The following is a 19,950-nucleotide window of genomic DNA, read 5'->3' as shown; positions in this document are numbered from 1 at the left end:
TTTTTCATTATTTTTTTTTTGTCATCTATTAATATAGAGGTAAAATCGATACTACTGATGAATAATGAATAATTAAAAATTTTATTCCGAAATAATTAATGCGATAAGTCTGATTAGTTGGCAGCAGGACACTACTAAATATAAAACGGGAGTATAGGGGTTATTAATTATTGAATAACGCGAGACAACGATTATCTGTCACATTGTTTTATATTATATTGAAACAGGTCGTGTGTACAGTATTATTTTTTTTTTATGATATATTTGTTTATTTATTTATTTATTTATTATGCATTTTGTATATTTTTTTATGAGAAAATTTATTCTTTGACTCGCTTGTATTTAACACCACAGTTGGCGTAATACTAAAAATAATTGAAAATACTTTAAAAATACTCTTTGCAAACGACAATCTGAATTATTATTATTAATATTAATATACTATGTATATACGAGATACGATTTTGGTAATCTCTTTTTCTTAAGTGTGTATTATATTTATATATAATTGTTTTTTTTTTTTGCCATTTGGTGGCTCTACACACTAAACGATACTTATATTCATTCCATATGTCTAGATAATCACAAGAAATAGTTAATTAATTTATATCAACATTAATATTATCGATACATGTATATTAATCATATCAATAAACATTTATTAATGATATTGATGAGTCGTGATAAAAATTATAAAAGATAAAATAGCAGAGCTAGTCAATAGATTATTTTTTTTTTGTGCAAATAAAATATATATAATTCTTATTGTAGTTGCGGTAATAATAATAATAATTAAAATTAAATATTGATTGCATTGATGGATGACTATAACGATCGCCATACTTCTTACAAGTTTTTAGCTTATTTAATTAATGCTATTTTAAAGTTAATCAATAAACAATTTAAAATTAAGATTTTATCTTTATTATTATTCCTGGGCTCGCTGTATATTTGAATAAAATCATTCGTTCCATTTTTGTATTGTTATTTTTTTTTTTTTTTTTTTTTTTTACATTCTTTCAGTCTCCACTGTTATCATTTACTGCCCGCAGACAAAAAATGCTCAGACGTTTACGCTACTTGATGAGTTATTGTTATTATTATTATTTTTATTATTTAGTTTCGTTTTATTCGTTAGAATTAAAAGTAGATTTATACTTTTCGTCGACATTTAATTTTACCCAACTTGTTTATATACATTCAAATATACACGTATCATGGTAAGTAAGAAAGGCTACAATTTATTCACCATATTTTAAAAAGAACGACCAAACATTTTTCGTAATTTTCAGTCATGAATTTAATTAAAGTCACTACTAAGAAAAAAATAGTGAATATAAATGAAGCTGACGAGAAATTTTTTTTTTTTTTTCATTTTCTTTCTCTTGTTTGTTAATGTACCATTATATAATAATAATAATAATAATAATGATAATAATAATAATAATAATAATAATAACAATAATATTAATAAATAATTGATAATGAAAGCGAGAAAAAAAATATTGGTCCGTTTATGTTTAAATTTCTAACAATATCGTAACGTCAGACGCCAATTCTACATATTTTAGCACTTTTAATTATATATTTTTCCTCCAATATTTTTTGTTACACAATATAATCTCTATTTCAACACCAAACTATAATCACAGCGTAAAAAAGTGCACACATAATTCATTTAATCAATTTTAAACTAAAAAAGTGTATCAATAGTCAACAAGTTCTTAAATATAAGAAAAATGATCTAATCATATTATCAATAATTATAATTATAATTATAATATATAAATAAAATTATATATAGATTGTCAAATATTAATAATAATAATATTACCCTAAAATATATTTAAATGTTAAATTGGTATGAATCGAAATATAAAAAAGATCACATCACATAAATATACGTAGATATTGTTACATGATAAAAGCATATGACTATGATGATAAATGATTATTTAATAATAGTAATAATAATAATTGTTAGTATTAGTAACTAATTATTAATTATTTAAGTTGGTGGTGTTTTTATCCAACTTGATGAGTGCGCTCGACACCGCAGGTGAAAATCCGTAAAATTCTGGTCAACAGTACGGATCTAAATCTATTAGGTCTATCTCAAATGACGTGATTGCCAATATCAGTATCATTCCTCGGATTGGCCTGGTTGATAACATCTTCTGATTGACTAATGCTGAGCGTCGACTCGCCGCTGTCCATCGGCAATAGCTTGAGGCTGTTGTTTTCGTTATTGTTGTGATTATTATTTATATTGTGTTTGGTGGTATCCACGTGAGCCAATTCTATCGGAAGATAAATCGTTCTACAGTGATCGATATCGGCACGACAAAGGGGACACCGTTCACAACGGCGTGCACATTCAACACAGGCAACAGCGTGTCCGCATGGAAACAATGCCGTGTCCAGGCTCCGATCCATGCAAATTCGGCAGAGCATTGCGTCCAATAGTCGTGAAAGACATTCTCGGGACTCCTGAAATGTTTACGAAATTGTTTGATTATTAATTTTGTATACCTCTATAGAACAATCGATCGATACCATAATAATCATATTAATATTAATAATAATAACCATAATGATAATAATAATAATAATAATAATAATATTAATAATAATGATAATATAATAGAAAGACGTGAATGAATTTATGAGAAGTAGAATGAGGAAAATGGAAGATAAGAACAAAAGACTATACCTTGCACTTTGAATTTTCACAATCTCCACAGTCATGCTTATCTAAAAGTTGACTTTCTTCTGGCAACCCAATATTCACAGCCTCACAGTAAAGCGCTCTTCGTGCATTATCATACACCTCCCGGCAAGTTCTGCGGATATCGAAGACATATTTTTTACCCAGAGTCGAGTCCTCGTTGAAAATGGAAATAATAGTTCCCTGGAATAACAAATGATATCGAAACGTTATACTAAGTACAATTTATTTACATTCTTATTCTTCTTATATATTATTTTGCCTTGGATCTCTCTAGACTTTTGTTATTTATCGAGATTTTGTTCTTCTACAGTCTATTGTGGGTATCTTACTACATTAATAATGACTATTACCTTGAGATCACGTATAAACTGAGCAGTGACGGCGCTCCTGACGGTTTCACAGCTGTAAAAGGCATGCTTTTCCGTAATAGCCCGGTACAATCCACTCGCTGATTGACTAGAGTCCAATTTAAAGTCCAATGACGTTTCTTCACCGTCAAGAGACAGGTAGATCAGGTGAAACATCCGTCGCTGGGATGTCGCACTCTGTATGGCCGTGTAAGGTATACTGAAATAAATATTTTAACAATCTTTAGAACACCTATTTCATAATATTCTCAATTGATTAAACATTTGCTGTTAATTATATTAACTATCAACTATAATTACTACTTACTTTTGTTTTTCATCATTCTCTCCCCGGTAAACGGTAATTCCGTGCGGTCCAACGCCGATCATCGAGACTGCGTTTGAGCCAAATTTACTGTGAAACATTTCCTGGCCAAATGTGTCCAAATTAGATACTTCTTTTAGCAGCCAGTACTCAGCTGTTGAAGCTTTCATTCCCTGCAAAGTGCTCATAAGTTATAACAGTAAAAAAGTTAATGAATAAATAAACTTTTTTATGGGCGTTTGTATTATGCATTAGAGATGGAGAAGTCGAGATGAGGAAAAAAGTTTACTAAACTCACTTTTATTTCTTTGTGCTGCTGAATTATTCGATGAAGAAAATCGTGGGGTTTCGGTTCGCAAGGACCGCTGGGCTGAATTTGACAGCATTGAGAATAAAGCCCATGCGGTGGAGACAATGGATCGTAATCCCCAGCTTCAGCTTGCGCCAACAATGCCACCAGTCTTGCAACTGATGCCCAGTCTGTAACTTTAAGTCTGCCTTCCAACAGTTCCAGACGCGAGTGCAAGTAGAATTGATGTCTGAAACAATTCACATTGGATATTAAATTCCATTCAACTGTTGTTAATTATTATCATTATTATTATTATTGTTATTATTGATCTTATCATTACTTTTGATTATGGTTCTTTTAATTGACAAATTGTTTTGTTTTAAGAAATCTAATTATTTATATTAATGCTTAATACCGTAAAAAATAAAAAATCATGATCTAGTTACAATGAAAATGGTCATAACTTAAAATATTGATTTTAGAAAAAAATCATAAGAGACAAAAACCTAGCTTATAAAATTTTGTACAAAAAACGTTTTTATTCCATAGACCTATCTCCAATATTTCAGGAGATGTGATATTTTCGATAGTATCTAGATAATGAAAAATGAAAAATGGAAAATCGCTATCTAATCATTACAAAAATAGTCATAACTTAGAAAATTTCCTATTAAAAATGTTCATGTTCTATATGTTTATCTTCAATATTTTCTAGAACATAATGACTTAAAAAGTGATCATTATCTAGTTACTGTAAAAATGAGCATAACTCCTAAAATGTAGATTTTAAAGAAAAATATTACAATTACTAATTATTAAATACTAATATACGGTAATAAATCCACAATCTAGTAATAAATTTTTTGGATAAAATTTTTGTCAATAATTTTCAATTAGAATTATTAATATTTAAGAATTTTCTTTTAATTAAAACTCTGTTTAAAAAATTAGAGATGCAATGAAATAAAAATTTGCAACAAAAAATTAAATTTGTAATGATTCACTCAGACTTTTTTAAAAAAAGTTAATCACGGAAAGTGTACATTTACCCAAAATACCAGTAATTTTTACAATACGTTATAGTACATTCACAAGCACAAATACTATGTACTGTATTAATTAGTTACCTGGTTGCTTCTTGTAACAATAAGTGAGGCGGGACCCAGAACTTAACTCTCAATGCAAACCGCAACGGTGCAACTCCTCCAGTTTGTCTCTCAATAGGATTACGTAGATTCAACCAGAGCTCTTCGCCTTTAGCATTTTGATATTTAAGTCCAAAGTAATCACATTCTTTACTTATTCCCAGACAGTTGCAAGCCTGTAAAAAAAAAAAAAAGAAGAATTTTAATATACGATTAATAAAAAACTTGATTTATTACCTTAAAAGAAAAAAAATGACTATGAAAAAGTAATATAAAGTTTAAACTTTAACGAGTTATAAGTTTATTTTGGTCCGGTCTATTAATAAAATTTCAGATTGGGTTATTACAGAGGCACCGGTACAGAAAAATTGAATTAATCTAATATTTAAATGAGTTTATTTTATTCCGAATACATATTTCGTTTGTTTGATAAATTGTTTCGTATATAGTTTTTTAACTTTATTTAAATATATGATGACCCCGGCTTGATAACCCAGTTTTCCATTTTGTTTTTTCCGATCTGAAAAAGTTTCGTAGAATTTAATTAAAAAATAAAAAAGCAATTTATAAACTAAAAGTAATAAAAAAAAGAATTTATAATTGTTTTTCGCAATTTGTTGAGAAAACATTGCCGAGTAGAGATAATCCTCGGATTTTTTTACTCTCCTCCGTTGACGTGATATAAAAATAAACCTGTATAAATTAGTATTTTATCTTCTGGACGTGGTGTTGCTCACGTACTCACGTACATAGACGGCAACTCGCGATCGCGAATAACCGGTCGCTACCCCACGTACGTGATTCGCTTTAAACGCTTAGCCGGATGAAAAGGACGTAAACAAGCCCAAGAAATATCAACAATCGGTCCTGCCGTGACTTATCTAACATTAAGTCCATAATCCTGAGTACTTCTCCCGCAATCATATATAATATAATAATAATAACTTTATAGATTTTATTCTATTTATTATTTTATTACACAGATAAAGTTTCCCAGCGGATTATTTATTGCGACAGCTTTTTTATTCAAATTCCACCATACCGCGTAATTATATAAATTGACCGTTTTTTCCCCGCAAACACCTGTACTGACGGTCTTAATACGTTACTCAGACTTAGCTTGTAATTTACGCAAGGCCACTGTCTACGTGATTGTGCTAATAAACGTCATATATCTTCATTGTCATGATCAACCTCCTCCGCTTCTTTGTTTCTTTTTTTTTATTTTTATTTTCGTCATTCTCGTATCACACACATCCATCAGCACACATTCTATTTTAATTATCTGAATACCATCGCAGTCGTCCATCTGATGGTGCGACAGGAAGTCTACCAAAATATCCTATCCTATACTATATAAATTTAACAGATTCTCTTCAATCACGCTATTATTTAATTAAAATTTTACATGCTTTGTAGAGTTATTTTAATACTTTGCTAGATGTACAAAATTGTTGATACAAAAATAATTTTTAATTTACACTTTAATAAAAATGATCACTTTTTTTTCTTAAACTTTGATAAGAAATAATTAAAATAAAAAAAACTTTTTGAAAAAATGTCATTCTTTTATTAAAAAAAAATTTTTTTTTTTTTTAATTTTTAATAAAAAAATTCTCGGAAAAATGATTAAAATATCGAAAAGTTGAAATTTTTTCAATTTTTTTCTAAATTTTTTATTTCTACGCTGAATTAATATAGACACATTTTATTAACAATTTTCAATCGACAAAATTATTATCGTAACATTAAAAGTTGAAAAACCAATTGACAAATTTAACTTTACAAATTTTCACTATTAATATTACAAACCTGACGTAAAATATAATAATTTAAAATTTTAATTTTTCAATTTTTTATGCAAAAAAAAAAACAAATAACCGTAACATTAAATAACTAGGTACTTTAAATTTTCTAAAAAAAATTCTCTATAATTTCCTCATACTTTATAACTTTACATCCAAATGTCCACTTAGATAAAAAAATTATCTTAATTCAACAAAAAAATTATGGAACCATAAAAATAATTTTCAAGAGCTTATACGTCTTACTTTAAATAGAAAAAATTATCTTGATTTAAATACAAATAATTATCCTAAAAATTTCTTACAATAAACTCATATTAATTTTTCCACCCAAGTCGCGCAAACTTTATACGAATTTATCTGCACTACACCAGAGACTAGTAATAATTTTTTAGCGTATACATAACTTGTACTCGGCTGTTGTATATTATTCCACGGGAAACAAGAGGACGGAATCTACATTATGTCTTGTGTTGTTGTTTTACAAATATACATACACATACAAATACATGTATACATCCATACATTCACAAAATGCGAACTGAGTTTGAGGAGTAATAGAAATAACATGAGTGATTTATAGCGAGTGTAAAATACAATAATAAAAATAAATTAAAAGTTTTGTTTATTCACAAAAAGAAAAGTATATCCATAGATCGAGTCTGTACTTTTTCTTCGGCTACCGAGTAGTTTATTGAAGTCATTGCTTCGATAAAACAATGAGAAGAACAAGAACAAGAGCTTAAAATCAATATTAATATACAAAATAAATAAAATTCTGGTACATAAATCCGTCCGATGTAATAAATATCTATCTACTTAGCGGGATGCTGGCGACTAAAAGTGTAAACAATATTTAGTATTATATTGTATATCGACAGCTGAGCCATAAATTAAAACAAACTTAGATTTGTGTTTTTATTTGTTAGATACTCGATTTAAAGAGGATGTGTTACAAGTATTGTGTTGCAGGTCGCGGTCAAGAAAAACGCAACATAAATTTCAAAGAAATAGAATGAAGAGGAAAAAATAAAATCCGAGAAGAAATAAGAAGTAATTTGAACTGTATACTCCATTACTCGTATCTATAATCGGTTTGGAGCGAATTACCGGTAAGGGGTCCAGTCCGGTAGACTCTATTCGTATATGTAATATATATAATGCTTGCTATATCCTGTCCCGTCGTATGTAGTGTGTAGTATGGACTGTATTGTATGTAGTGGCTATTACGGGTCTTTTGTCCGCGGATAAATGCCCGTTATTGTCAGGGAGGTACACAGGCGGATTAAACAGCCGGATACCAGGGGCATTATACTCCCAGGGATGAAACCGGGCTGTCTATGCCTATGGAACTAAACCGTACTTTCCTTCATTGTATTTATGGTTTTTATTATATTCACTGTTACTATTTTTTATAAATTTATCCTGTTTTACAAATGTCACTCTTGGCTCACACTGTTTGTTAATGTCAGTATTATGGAAATCGCCGGTAATTAGTCTAATGTTAAAAATTCTGCCTGCTGGTGTACCAATTTGTCATTTTAATAATGCCGTCATTTAAAAACCATACGACGAAAATTTATTTTCAGCGGACGAATTTTTTATCATTTTTATTCGGAAATTTTATCATAAATATGTATACCGGTAATTTATGGTCGTATATTTATATGTTTTAATCCGTATTATAATTTCGAGCCTGCAATTTTTATTGCTTGGTTAAATAATTGACATAAGACTATGTTATTTTAACTTTGGAATTTGGTAACGTCAAAGAACCTGAAATCCTGACGTTGTCGTGACAAATTTGCAGAGAATTTAATGTACTACCAAGTCTCTTTTTATCTTTTCAAAGAGAAAATTTGCTCGACAGTCATTAGAAGCTGAAGTTGAATTTATAAGAAAGAAAAAATTAGAGATTAAAGATTGACAGTAAATTAACAAATTTTGTGAAACTATTATATTCAATTGAGTATAGATAGTAATAATCAATGATAAAAAATATTTTAAATCTTATAATGACAATTTGAAGTACTTTAGAAAGAAAAAATTAACTTAATCGAAGAGAAAAAAATGCAAACCAAAAAAATCACTTTAAAAAGAGTGATCATTTTAAATTAAGCAAAAAAGTTCTTGAACTGTGAAATTTTTTGTTGTTTAACTAATTTTTACTTTTCAAAAATTTTTTGCCTTCATCCAAGAAAATGAAACTCTAAAATGATTTTCTTAGTTCAAGAAAAAAAATTTTTTTTTTTTAAGCAAATAAAGTTTTAGTTATAGCACCGTTCTTATAAAAATAATTTTACAATAAATGTTATAAATTTTAATTCAAATATTTTTTTTTTAATCGATAATTTAATTATTACCCAAATTTCCAATTAAAAAAAAAAATATCTCCAATAAAAGGCTTTAATTTCCTCATCGCATCACCAATTTTTTAAATACGATTTAAAAAAAAAAATCTAAAACATTTAAATATTCATACTTATACTTAGAAGATATTTCCATACATTAGATTAAAAATTTAAATTGAACTTCAGATTATTATCTATACTCAAGTGTTTTTCAAGACTTTTTTTTCTCAAGAGCCTAATGTATCCATAAATCATATTAACAATACCATTTGAAAAATAACAAACACCGTATTCTCAATATATAAATCTTAAAAACTCATATTTTAATTATTATACAAAATTAAATTAAAAAAACACGTCGACGTAAATTAAAAATGTAAATATAAATATAAATACATAAAATATTGTAATGAAGAAATATTTATTTAAAATGGAGTTTGTTTATTGTTGAAAAAATTTACTGTAAAAAATGTCAAGGTATAACTAATAATATTATTTTAATCATAATGCTGATATAAAACTAAATTTATTCAGTAATTCGACGTTTGTCAACTGATGAAGATTCAGATACTCGTGGTACGGTGAAGAGTAAGAGATAAATGATAACAACAAAGAAAGACTGAAGAGACGGGAAGATATCGGGGACATCGTAAATATAGAGAGAAAGAGAGAGAGACCGCTCTCGAGTCCAAAGTCCGCGGACCTCGAGTTTGTTTCATGTATATATATTTATATTTATATTGTACACACTACACACGTGTCTGCTCGGGACCGTATATAATTCTATGTAATATACATGCTAGGTGCGTGGGAGTTTATAGGCTTTCTTCTTCTTTCTTTTATTCATATTTTATTAACTAAATTTTATTTTTTTCTTCTCTTCTCTTCTTTTTTGTCTACTTATTTCTTCTTTCTTCATCGTACATGTCGACAGTTTAACATGAAGTATATTATATTATAAAAGTGTATTTTTATTTTTCTTTTCGGCGGAAACACTCGCTAGGCTTCAGTTTAACTTATCGCTTCATCTAATCACAGCCCAGGGCACGGTTCTAAATCTAAAAAAAAATATCAACAATAAGAATTGATGTATGTATATTTTTTTTTATTAGACATTTGGGGTACAGCTTCGCTGTGTTGTGTTTATAGTTGCTATATGTATAAGCAAGGATAAATTTGGGAACGAGTTTTTTTTAGGTCGGCCAAGACCACACGTAACAATGACGGCGACATACGAATATACTACAAGGCAATACGATGAAGAAGCACGTGTACACGGTTGGACTTTGGAACGGGAAAGACCCAATCGACAACATTTTACTTATGCTGTTATATACTGGTTGCCTGCCTTCGAATACACTCGTATCACTGCTATTAGACTCGAGTGCAAGTGAGCGAATTTTATTTTCGTAAACCCGACACGCCGAGTCATCAACAACTCATATCATGTTTATTATCTTACTTTTTACTCATTTTTAATTATTTACTATTATTATTATTATTAGCCAGTTCCGCTTATAATTTTGCTGTCCAATGGAGTGTAAAAAATTTTTTATTTGCGAAAAAATAAAAATTTATTGGGGTTAAGTTTACAATTAAATATTTGCAAGCATATTCACAGTTTGCTCAGTTGCTGAATTAAATTTCGGCTTTTGATTTATATTCTGGCTCAAGGATAGGAGATACAAAAAAATTGAAAGAGACTTTTTTTTATAAAATTTAATGCTCTAAAACAAATATTTCTTATCGTTTATTCGTATCTTTAATATTAAACCCAAAAATTGAAGTTTAAAATTCGAAAATTAAAGTTCTTTAGTACTCGAGAAAATTTTTTCTATACTTTTTATTTGAAGTTTTAAATTATAATATTAATAAAAATTTTAATTTTATGCATATAAGGTCTGTGGTGTTTTTTTGATATTTTTATTACAAAATTAAAAAAAAATTTTTTTCTTTCAAATTTACGTTTCATTTTGAAATTTTTTCTTTTAATTTTGTTACAAAAATTATTTTCTCAGTCTTAAAATTTGGAAGCTTAATTTTTTGGATAAATATTAAAAAACGAAAAATGATAATAGACCTTTTTTTGGAGTATATAATTTTGTAAAAAAAAAATCTCTCATCATTTTTTCGTATCTTCAATATTTAGTTTAAAAATTGAAGTTAATAGAAATTGAAAAAAGAAAATTTTTTGTGTGCTCCAAAAAATTTTTTTATAACTTTTTACTCGAATTCTCAGATAATATAATAAAGTTGATGAGAAATTTAATTTCAACCAAAAAAAATCTCGTAATTTTCTTATCTCTTAGAAGAGATTTTTTTTCCTTTAAATTTATTCTCCGTTTTGAAATTTTTTATAAGTTACTTTCTTTAAATTTTATAAATTTTATAAAACTTATTTTCTCCGACTTAAAATTTTCCACTGGATGTATTTAAAACCACAAGCTTTACGATCGAAGAAATATTCCACAAAGTACTAAATTCCTTAGCCTTCTCGGTAACTATATTTTCGAGTTATTCAAGTATGACTGAACTCTCACTAACGATCTCTCGATATTTTCCGTTTCGGTTTCACAATAATAACGAGCAGCAAACCAAAGCAGAGAAAAATAAACAAAAAATAAGAAGTAAAGTAAAAAGAAGAAGAAGAATAAGAAGAAGAAGAAATGAGAGCGAAGAAAAATAATAAAAACTAACCAAATAAAATATACATTGCGGTAGAGTACGGATCTATTGATTAATGACTATGCTGTTGCGAAATAAGGAAAGCGGATAGAATTTTCCCGAACCGAGCAATGGCTATTCTTTTGATGTAATAAATTATTTAAGCGGCATATAATAGTATAATAGTATCAGAGGTCTTACACTCTGGCGCGAAGGTCGGTTGTGCTCTCCGACGAGCGAGTAATTGTGACAATATTTAGTTGTAACACTTTGATATTATATCTACATATCTAAATATCTTCTTAGCCGTATCACAGCGCAGATAGGAGTGAGGACGTAAAGTGTAACAAGTATTTTCATTTTAGTGTGGCTATTAAAAAAAGGCCGAGTTTAATGACCTCGTAAAACTTGTGCACGTGCACGATCGATGCAACACGAGTGATCTTTATCCTCATATGTGCTGCATATATATGTATACCTGGCACACTGGTAACTAGTGCATGCTCTCAAGCTTTTATGTTATATTTCTCTGTATATAATTGCACTGCACTGCGACTTAAACTTGGTATATAAACGTTAGACATTTTCATTAGCCTTCCTTTTCCGGTTGTTTTACTCTCCAGAGAGAATTATTCCAGCAAACTTCCAACTATTTATCGAGTAACTTTTAATAAAATAAAAAGTCTCTTTGAATTTCTCTATAACAAAAAGATAAATATGCTATTTAAGTATAATAAGTATATGAGTGCTATTTTAATTTATATTTATTTACTTTATTTCTTTTTACATAATTGCGTGGTTAATATTATATATGGCAAGAAACTAGATCATTTGGAAAAATTAATTACTTTAAAACCCACCCTCGACTGACAATGAAAGAACGAGAGGAACTTCTTGCTGTTTCAAGATGAATAATAAAAAATATATTTTCGTTGGAATAAATCATGAGTCAAATCTAAAGAAAATTATTATGATTATACACCGAGAGAAAGAAAAATTATCGTACAGTAAAAAATTTCTTGGCTTAAGAATTACTTGGAATTAATTATTAAAATTTATTGATTTTTTGACGAAAAAATATCAATGTCTGTTTTAATTATAAAATATTCGCCTTTATTATAATACAAATAGACGAAGGGAAAAATATTGTCAGAATGAGAGTATGTATCGCTATTCTAACTATATACGCCGTACAGCCTCAGCTATGCACTGTTTTTTCTCCTGACGGAGGAAACTGAAAGTGACGATTGTATAATTATTTTAAGCGTTAATTAAAAATTTAGTTGAATTCAGCTGTACAGATCTTCACGTTAATAAAATTTCCCTTTTTTAACGGAACTGTACTTGTATGTTTACTAGATCAATTCACTGTATGTTGAGTCAAACAAATTAGTATTTACATCAGATAACCGGATTGTTATTTTGACGAAACGTCATTCGAGGTAACGTTGAATAATTATTTTTTCCTCCGCGTAGCTTTACTTGAGTTGAGTAAAAATTACTTTTATCGAATTAATAATTTCACCAACTCTTTAGACGAAAAAATATATGCTCAATAATTACCAATTATCAAAATCATATATTTTTGTGTTAAGAAAATTTTCTTTATAGTTGTATTTTATTTTCTCAATATACATTTAATTAGTGATGACAATATTTAACAAATTTTATTGCGAAATCACGGAAATTAAGTGCTTTTTTAAAATCGATATTATTAAATGATGCTGTGATGGAAACTAAAAAAATCAGATAGACAGAGAAAAATTTTTAAATTACAATTAAGAAATGCATTTTCTTGTTTTTTAACTGCAAAATCTTTCAAACTAATTTTGAAGCAACTTACGGCATATAATGCAGTTTTTCAAGTATAGTAAAGTCGCTGAGTCAGAAAAGTTGATTCAGTAATAAATTTTTAAGTTGTTCAAAAAATTGAAAAGAAAAATATTTTTTCAACTTTTTCAACGGTGATATCTTTTGTACGAATTAATCAATTTTGATGTAATTTGCGATAATCGATATTATATTCTAAGATTGAGAGCTGATAAAAGAAACATTTTTTTTTTAGTTTTATTTTTGAGATTTCTCAAAACATACCAAGTCGAATCCGTTCAAATTTTTAAGAAGTTTATATACATATATCAAGACAACTTTGTGGGAATAGTGAAAATGGCTTCTTCCTACGACGTCAAAAGGTAGAGATTTAATGAAAATTCTATTGTAAAAGTTTGGTTTCCAACCAGTGCTGATGGCCGAGTGGTTATGACGCTCGCCTTCGGACTATTTGGTGCTGGCCAGGCATGGATTCGAATCCAACCAAAGTCGAGTAATTTTTCCAAAGCATATGCGTCTAATGTGAAAATTCTCCAAACCAACACCTTCGACTGGTGAAGATTTGACCCATTGCCGAACACTTAGAATTAGGAATGCACACAGAACTGTAAATACTGTAAATATCCCATGGAATAACTGATGAGCAAAAAATTTTTTTTGTCATAAAATCTATGACTGTACACGGAAAAAAGTAAACTGTAATATTCACTCGGATTCCGGTTAATTTTTATAGTTTCAAACAGTAAAGCGGACATCAGGGTGGCAAAAATATAAATATTACAGAACTTAATGTAGAAAGTATAAAAGCCACAATTTATAATTTAATATCCAAAATAAGTGATTAGTAGCTGTCACTATAGTAAATAACGACTCTTTTATCTTAAAAAATTACAGTTTCAAACAGTAAAAATTGCCATTTCAATATATACTCCATATTATGAGGAGAAGGGGAACAGATGAAAGAGAAGGGGGTCTCACTCTGGGAGAATTTAACATTTGAAACAGTAAAAATGATACTTTTAAAATATACATTTTACCAGTCCAAGCAAGTCAATAATTACAGTTTGATTTTTAGCGTTGCGTTTAAAATTTACCATTTTACTTTGTAAATATTGACGTTGCTTGTATTAGAAATTTACTAATTTTATTTTATACTTTTTACATATCATAAGATCATTTTTTAGGTACGAAATGATAAATATCAAAGTCTGAAATCTTAATTATTATACTTTAACATTTTAGATATTTACATAGCGAATATTACTATTTAAAATAGTATTTTTTTGCTCGACGGGCAGAAAGCGTCAATTTTCTGCCCGCTGCGCTAAATGAAAATGCCGCTTTCCGCCTCCGTCGAAGAGAAAAATAGTATTCTCACCACGGGCAGGAAATAAGAAAGCCTCAGATCACATGTTTGTCGACCTCGGCTTCGCCTCGGTCAACAATTACATGTGATCTGAGACATTTCTTATTTTCCTGCCCTAGGTAAGAAATATACTATTTCTGCTCGACGGGCAGAAAGCGTCAACTTTCGGCCCGCTACGCTAAACGAAAGTGCCGCTTTCTGCCTTTGTCGAGCAAAAAAATAGTATACACTCCACGGGAAGTAAATAAGAAAGCCTCAGATCACATGTTTGTCAACTTCGGCTTCGCCTCGGCCGACAATTACATGTGATCTGAGACATTTCTTACTTTACTTCCCTAGGTGTGTAATATACTATTCTTCCATGTAAAGAGTAAATTGTAACGTTTAAATGGTAAATATTATAAAGTGAATAGTAAAATCACGATTTTACTGTTTGAAATGGTAATTTTTAGCAGTTGATCATTACTTATTATAAATCGACTGTTATTTATTACAGTTTACTTTTTTCCGTGTACATTTTTATGCTAGGTTAAGATAGCTATACCTCTATGGTGTGTAGAGTGGTCAGCATTTACTATTGTCGGAAGGTTGATACTATTGTCAAATAATAATTTACTATAGAAATATCATCTCAAGATGACCAAAAAAAAAAAAATGTTTAAACTATTATTTCTTGACAACAAAACGATAAAGTGCTACTTTTTTTGTTAATTTTTTACAAGAATATTTTATTTTATTTCGCTACTTTTTTTCCAATTATGTCGAGAAATTTTTTTAATATAACAGAGAATTTTTTGGTAGTCAGAGAGTTTTACATGCTTTAAATGAGAAGTAAGCCTGAAAAAATCGTGAATTTTTTTATTAAATTCCTTGCAGTATAAACGGTCTAAAATTCTGAAACTTCGAGATTTATTAGTAAATGTTGATATTAAACCATGAAGAAAAAAAAAAAATAACAAAATCTGTCAAAAAGTGGTTTCTCGGAGGAACTACCTTAAGTTAAAAAACTATTAATTAAATTTTTGACCAATCTTTTTTTGAAACGAGCTATGTTTTTCAAAAAATAAATTAGATACATCGTGATTTTATAATTATTATTTATACTTTTGTAAAACGCTAATGTAAAAGTGATACATTAATAATACCATCATGATTACTACTTAAAAATTAATATAATCAAAATAAACCTCCATAAACTTCAATTAGAATAGGAATAAATTTTCAAAATGAAAAATATGTAAATAAATGTATTTATATTTATTTTCTTCATAATTAAATAATTATGGTGGTTAAAATTGCATGGAAAAAGTAAATGATTTCGTATAGCTGTTAAGTTATAATCCGCGTACCGTACGTGCAATAATGACGAATAAGACATAATATAGATCATTATAGATGGGGTGGGAGCTGGGACTCACGTGCAAGGTCGCTAATAACCGGCAATTACTCTCTAATGATATTCGATGATACATGCGTTTGTATGTATACAAACTGTATTATTATTATACACACAGTATTACGCTCGGTAGTAATAAATATAATAAATAACCAGCTGATATATAGTTATTAGAACTAGATTGACGGACGACCGACGACTATTATTTGTATGTATACAAATATATGTGTATAGTGTATCTATATAAAAGTCTACAAACACGTGTACGAGATTATAGATCATATATTAGTCAATCCTTTTCTTCGAAGGTGAATAAGAAAGCGAGAATCGAAAGTGACGATGCATTTAAGTCTTTAATTAAGCTGCTAGACGAGTTTGGTTATTATATCATTATATTTATATTATATTGTATGTATATGGTATCAAATAAAGTTAGCTGGGGACTCAATTTGTGAGAAATGTATATCGTGTCTCTAATGCTTAAGATTTTTATCTGAATGATATTTTAATTTAGAAATTCTGAATAAAGAATGAAAGTGATTTTTTATGAATAAAAAAGATTTATTTTTATATCACCGTACATATTTTATGTTCTTTGCACTTTTTACTTATGTTCTTTGAAAATTTTTACTTATGATTTATATTTCTGGTCTAATGGCTTTGGTATGTCATTAAAAAATATAGCTTTAATTATCAAAATTAAACACGAGATTTAAAATTTAAATTGACCACATTTTTCATTCTAAAAAGAACTATACTTTTCTTTCAAACGAATATTTTTATTCAAAAAATAGTGAAAAGAACTCCTTAATTATACATAAAGCCTTTGTTAATTTAGTATGCCAAGAAGTTTTTTTTTATTTAGTTTTCTTATTATACTGTTTTTGTATTTTCACAATAACATGCAAACTTTAAAGAAATTAAAAGTTCTTCTGGTTTTCTGTACAGTAAAGTTCGTATACTATACTATAATATTAATATATTTTTTTCCGTTTTATATTCTCGAATATTATCCGCGAATTATTAATAAAGCACGATTTTTTTTCTTATATTCAAAATAATAATACAAGGGAAATTATTTATCAAAATAAATTTTATCTAAGCAAATAAATTTTTATCTTAACAGCAGTTTGAACGGTGAAAAAACAAATCAATGTAAAAAAAATATTTTTTGCAAAATTTTTTTTTTAGTCTTTTAAAAATATTTTATTTGTCTCACGATTTAAAATTCAAATACAAAAAGTAAATTGTTATTACAGAATTTCAATATATTTTTATCTTCGCAAAATTTATTTAAATATTTCACATTTCACCGAATCTATCAAAGCGAAATAATTGAATGACCACTCAAAATATCTACAGAATTTTGCGCTGGTAATTGTAGAGTACAATTTTATTATGACAATACAATACATACTTTGATAGATATAATTAATTAAAAAAATGGTCGACAAAAAATAACAAAAATCTAGCGTTGAAGCAAAATATTTTTATCCTGACTACACCTAATCCCTTAAATTTTAATCAGGGCAAAAGTATGTCTTGTTATATAATTTGAAGAAATTTTAACTCTAAAACTATGAATTTTAGTTAAATTTTATACGAATAACATTCTTTTTAAAATTACCTTATTTGAAAAAAAAAAAAAAACTATTTAAAAAATTACAATTTTATAATTATAAAATAATTCATTCATCCCTCAAAAAAATTTTTTGAAACAATTATAAGTCCAGGCTTTGTAAAATAATTTTCAGGAGATATTTTCACGAAATTACTTTTTTTTTTAATTCTGACTGCACCCAATCCCTTTTAAAAAATTTACACCTTTCCAATTATCAATATTTTATCTAACTTACAGATATTTTTCACTTTATATCTTAAAATATTGACCAACAAAAATAACTTATTACTTTTCAAATGAATCATTTCTCCTCCCAATTAATCTTTGATTTATAGTATCTTCATACTTCTGAAGCGATAAAAAATGATATATAATATTTACACGCCTCTGAGATATTAGAGACAAAGTATCACGGGTGATACAAAAAGCAGGGCAAATAAAAGCGGCAAGTAAAAGTTAAAAAGTTGGTGTTAGCGTCGGAGATCATTTACGATTTACCGAAGCAATTAGCGCTCTAATCGAATTCTTGGGTGAAATATAAACGAAAAGACTTCAAGGGTAAAGTTTTTATAGGAGGTTTAATGAAAAGAGGTAAACTGCGATTTTTCTTAACGATTGACACTTGGACTAATTTGAAAACTCTCGCAGATACCGAGACCGAGAACAGGGAATGCAGTTGGTACTTGTTATACATAATATAAGATATGCCAGAAGTTTTAGTTTACAAAAAAGTTCAAACTTTTAAAGTGTCCTTTGTACTCTTGTAGTTTTATTACTTTAAGCAATTATTTGATTCTACAATCTGTAAGTTATAATAACGACAGCGATTAAAATAAAGTAAATAGTTGACGATAGCAATACTTCGGAAGAGTTTCAAGTGGATGCTGGATGCTGGATGGATATTAAGTTTATAGGAATAGAAGGGGAGCTAAGCAGCTTCCTGCTTAACGGGGACAAAAACAAGTAAAGGAAGATGATAATGTTATATGTTATATGTAAAAGGAAATTTTACACGAGGTAGGTGTGTTGATCTACACGCACGGGCAGACTTGAGCACTAGTAACATCACCGATTGCTTTACTTGCAGCACGACCGGCTGGCTCAACTCGAATGGCAATATAGGAATAATGCTTGTAAAGTTTAATGCAAGTAAGGAGAGCAGAGAAGCACCGTAGTTAGATACGTGTGTAAATGCAGATAGATATATAATGCCAGGGAGTACCGGCGTATTATATAAATTATATATACATGTGCCGTTGCAACGAAGCGTCGACGACCCATGCAAATAGATTGACCCTTGATTATTATACGACCTTTTCTTCAACGCCCCACGCCACGACATTTTATTTACACACACTCGTGGATTTTGCTCAACCTCTACTAAATAATTATTGTTACATTGTTTATTTTAAACAATTAGAGGTGGACATTTATTTATGGCTGTGAATCACTTTTTGTTATGACTAAGCCAAAAAGTACTCCGATTTGCAAAACAGCATGGAGAGTTTCATTTGCAGGGTAATACATTGGATTTTAATTGTAAAAATATTGAAATTAATTTAGAGTGCTGGATTAAATTTTTTGCAATATGTAGAAGTTACTGTTTGGTCAGTTTTTTTTTTAAAAAACGAATTGATAAAATTTAATAGGCTTAAGCAACCAGGCAAAAAATTTAATAAAAAAAAATATCTTGAACCAAGAAAATAATTTTGAAAAATTTTATTGTTTTAAATCAAACAGAAATATTCTCTATTGGTTCATAAATTTTCCTGCTTAATTCCAGAAGATAGTTCAAAATTATTTTCTCGAGATTTTTACTCTTGAATTAAGTTAATTTTTTATCAGTCTGCTTGATTTAAGATGACTAAAATCTTTAAAATGATCTTATTTAAAGTTTTCTTCTTTCGAACCAAGTTAATTTTTTTATTAATGTATGCAATATAGACACAGCAAATAATAAAAAATAAAAATTTCATTTAATTAAGAAGCAACAGAATAAATTCATTATGTACTGTTAGTTGAATTTAGTGAATCGTCTGCGAAATAAACTATACAATCTTACATTAAATAGTATACT

At 28.3% G+C, this 19,950-nt stretch overlaps 1 protein-coding gene across 1 annotated transcript; it reads right to left on the bottom strand.

Moving 5' to 3' along the window:
- Positions 1–255: 255 nt before the first annotated feature.
- LOC123273759 (E3 ubiquitin-protein ligase MYLIP) lies at positions 256–11,936 on the bottom strand (the record flags this gene model as incomplete). The annotated part of the gene is made up of 7 exons (XM_044741237.1): positions 256–2,490; positions 2,714–2,911; positions 3,082–3,298; positions 3,407–3,576; positions 3,702–3,942; positions 4,823–5,016; positions 11,862–11,936. Coding segments are annotated over 7 exons (1,470 nt in total), but the record flags the coding sequence as incomplete, so codon positions are not given.
- Positions 11,937–19,950: the final 8,014 nt, after the last annotated feature.

The sequence above is a fragment of the Cotesia glomerata genome, linkage group LG1 (genome assembly GCF_020080835.1).
Source record: "Cotesia glomerata isolate CgM1 linkage group LG1, MPM_Cglom_v2.3, whole genome shotgun sequence".
Classification (NCBI taxonomy): domain Eukaryota; kingdom Metazoa; phylum Arthropoda; class Insecta; order Hymenoptera; family Braconidae; genus Cotesia; species Cotesia glomerata.
Note: the sequence above shows the minus strand (reverse complement) of the source record. Positions and strands in the feature narration are given on the sequence as shown.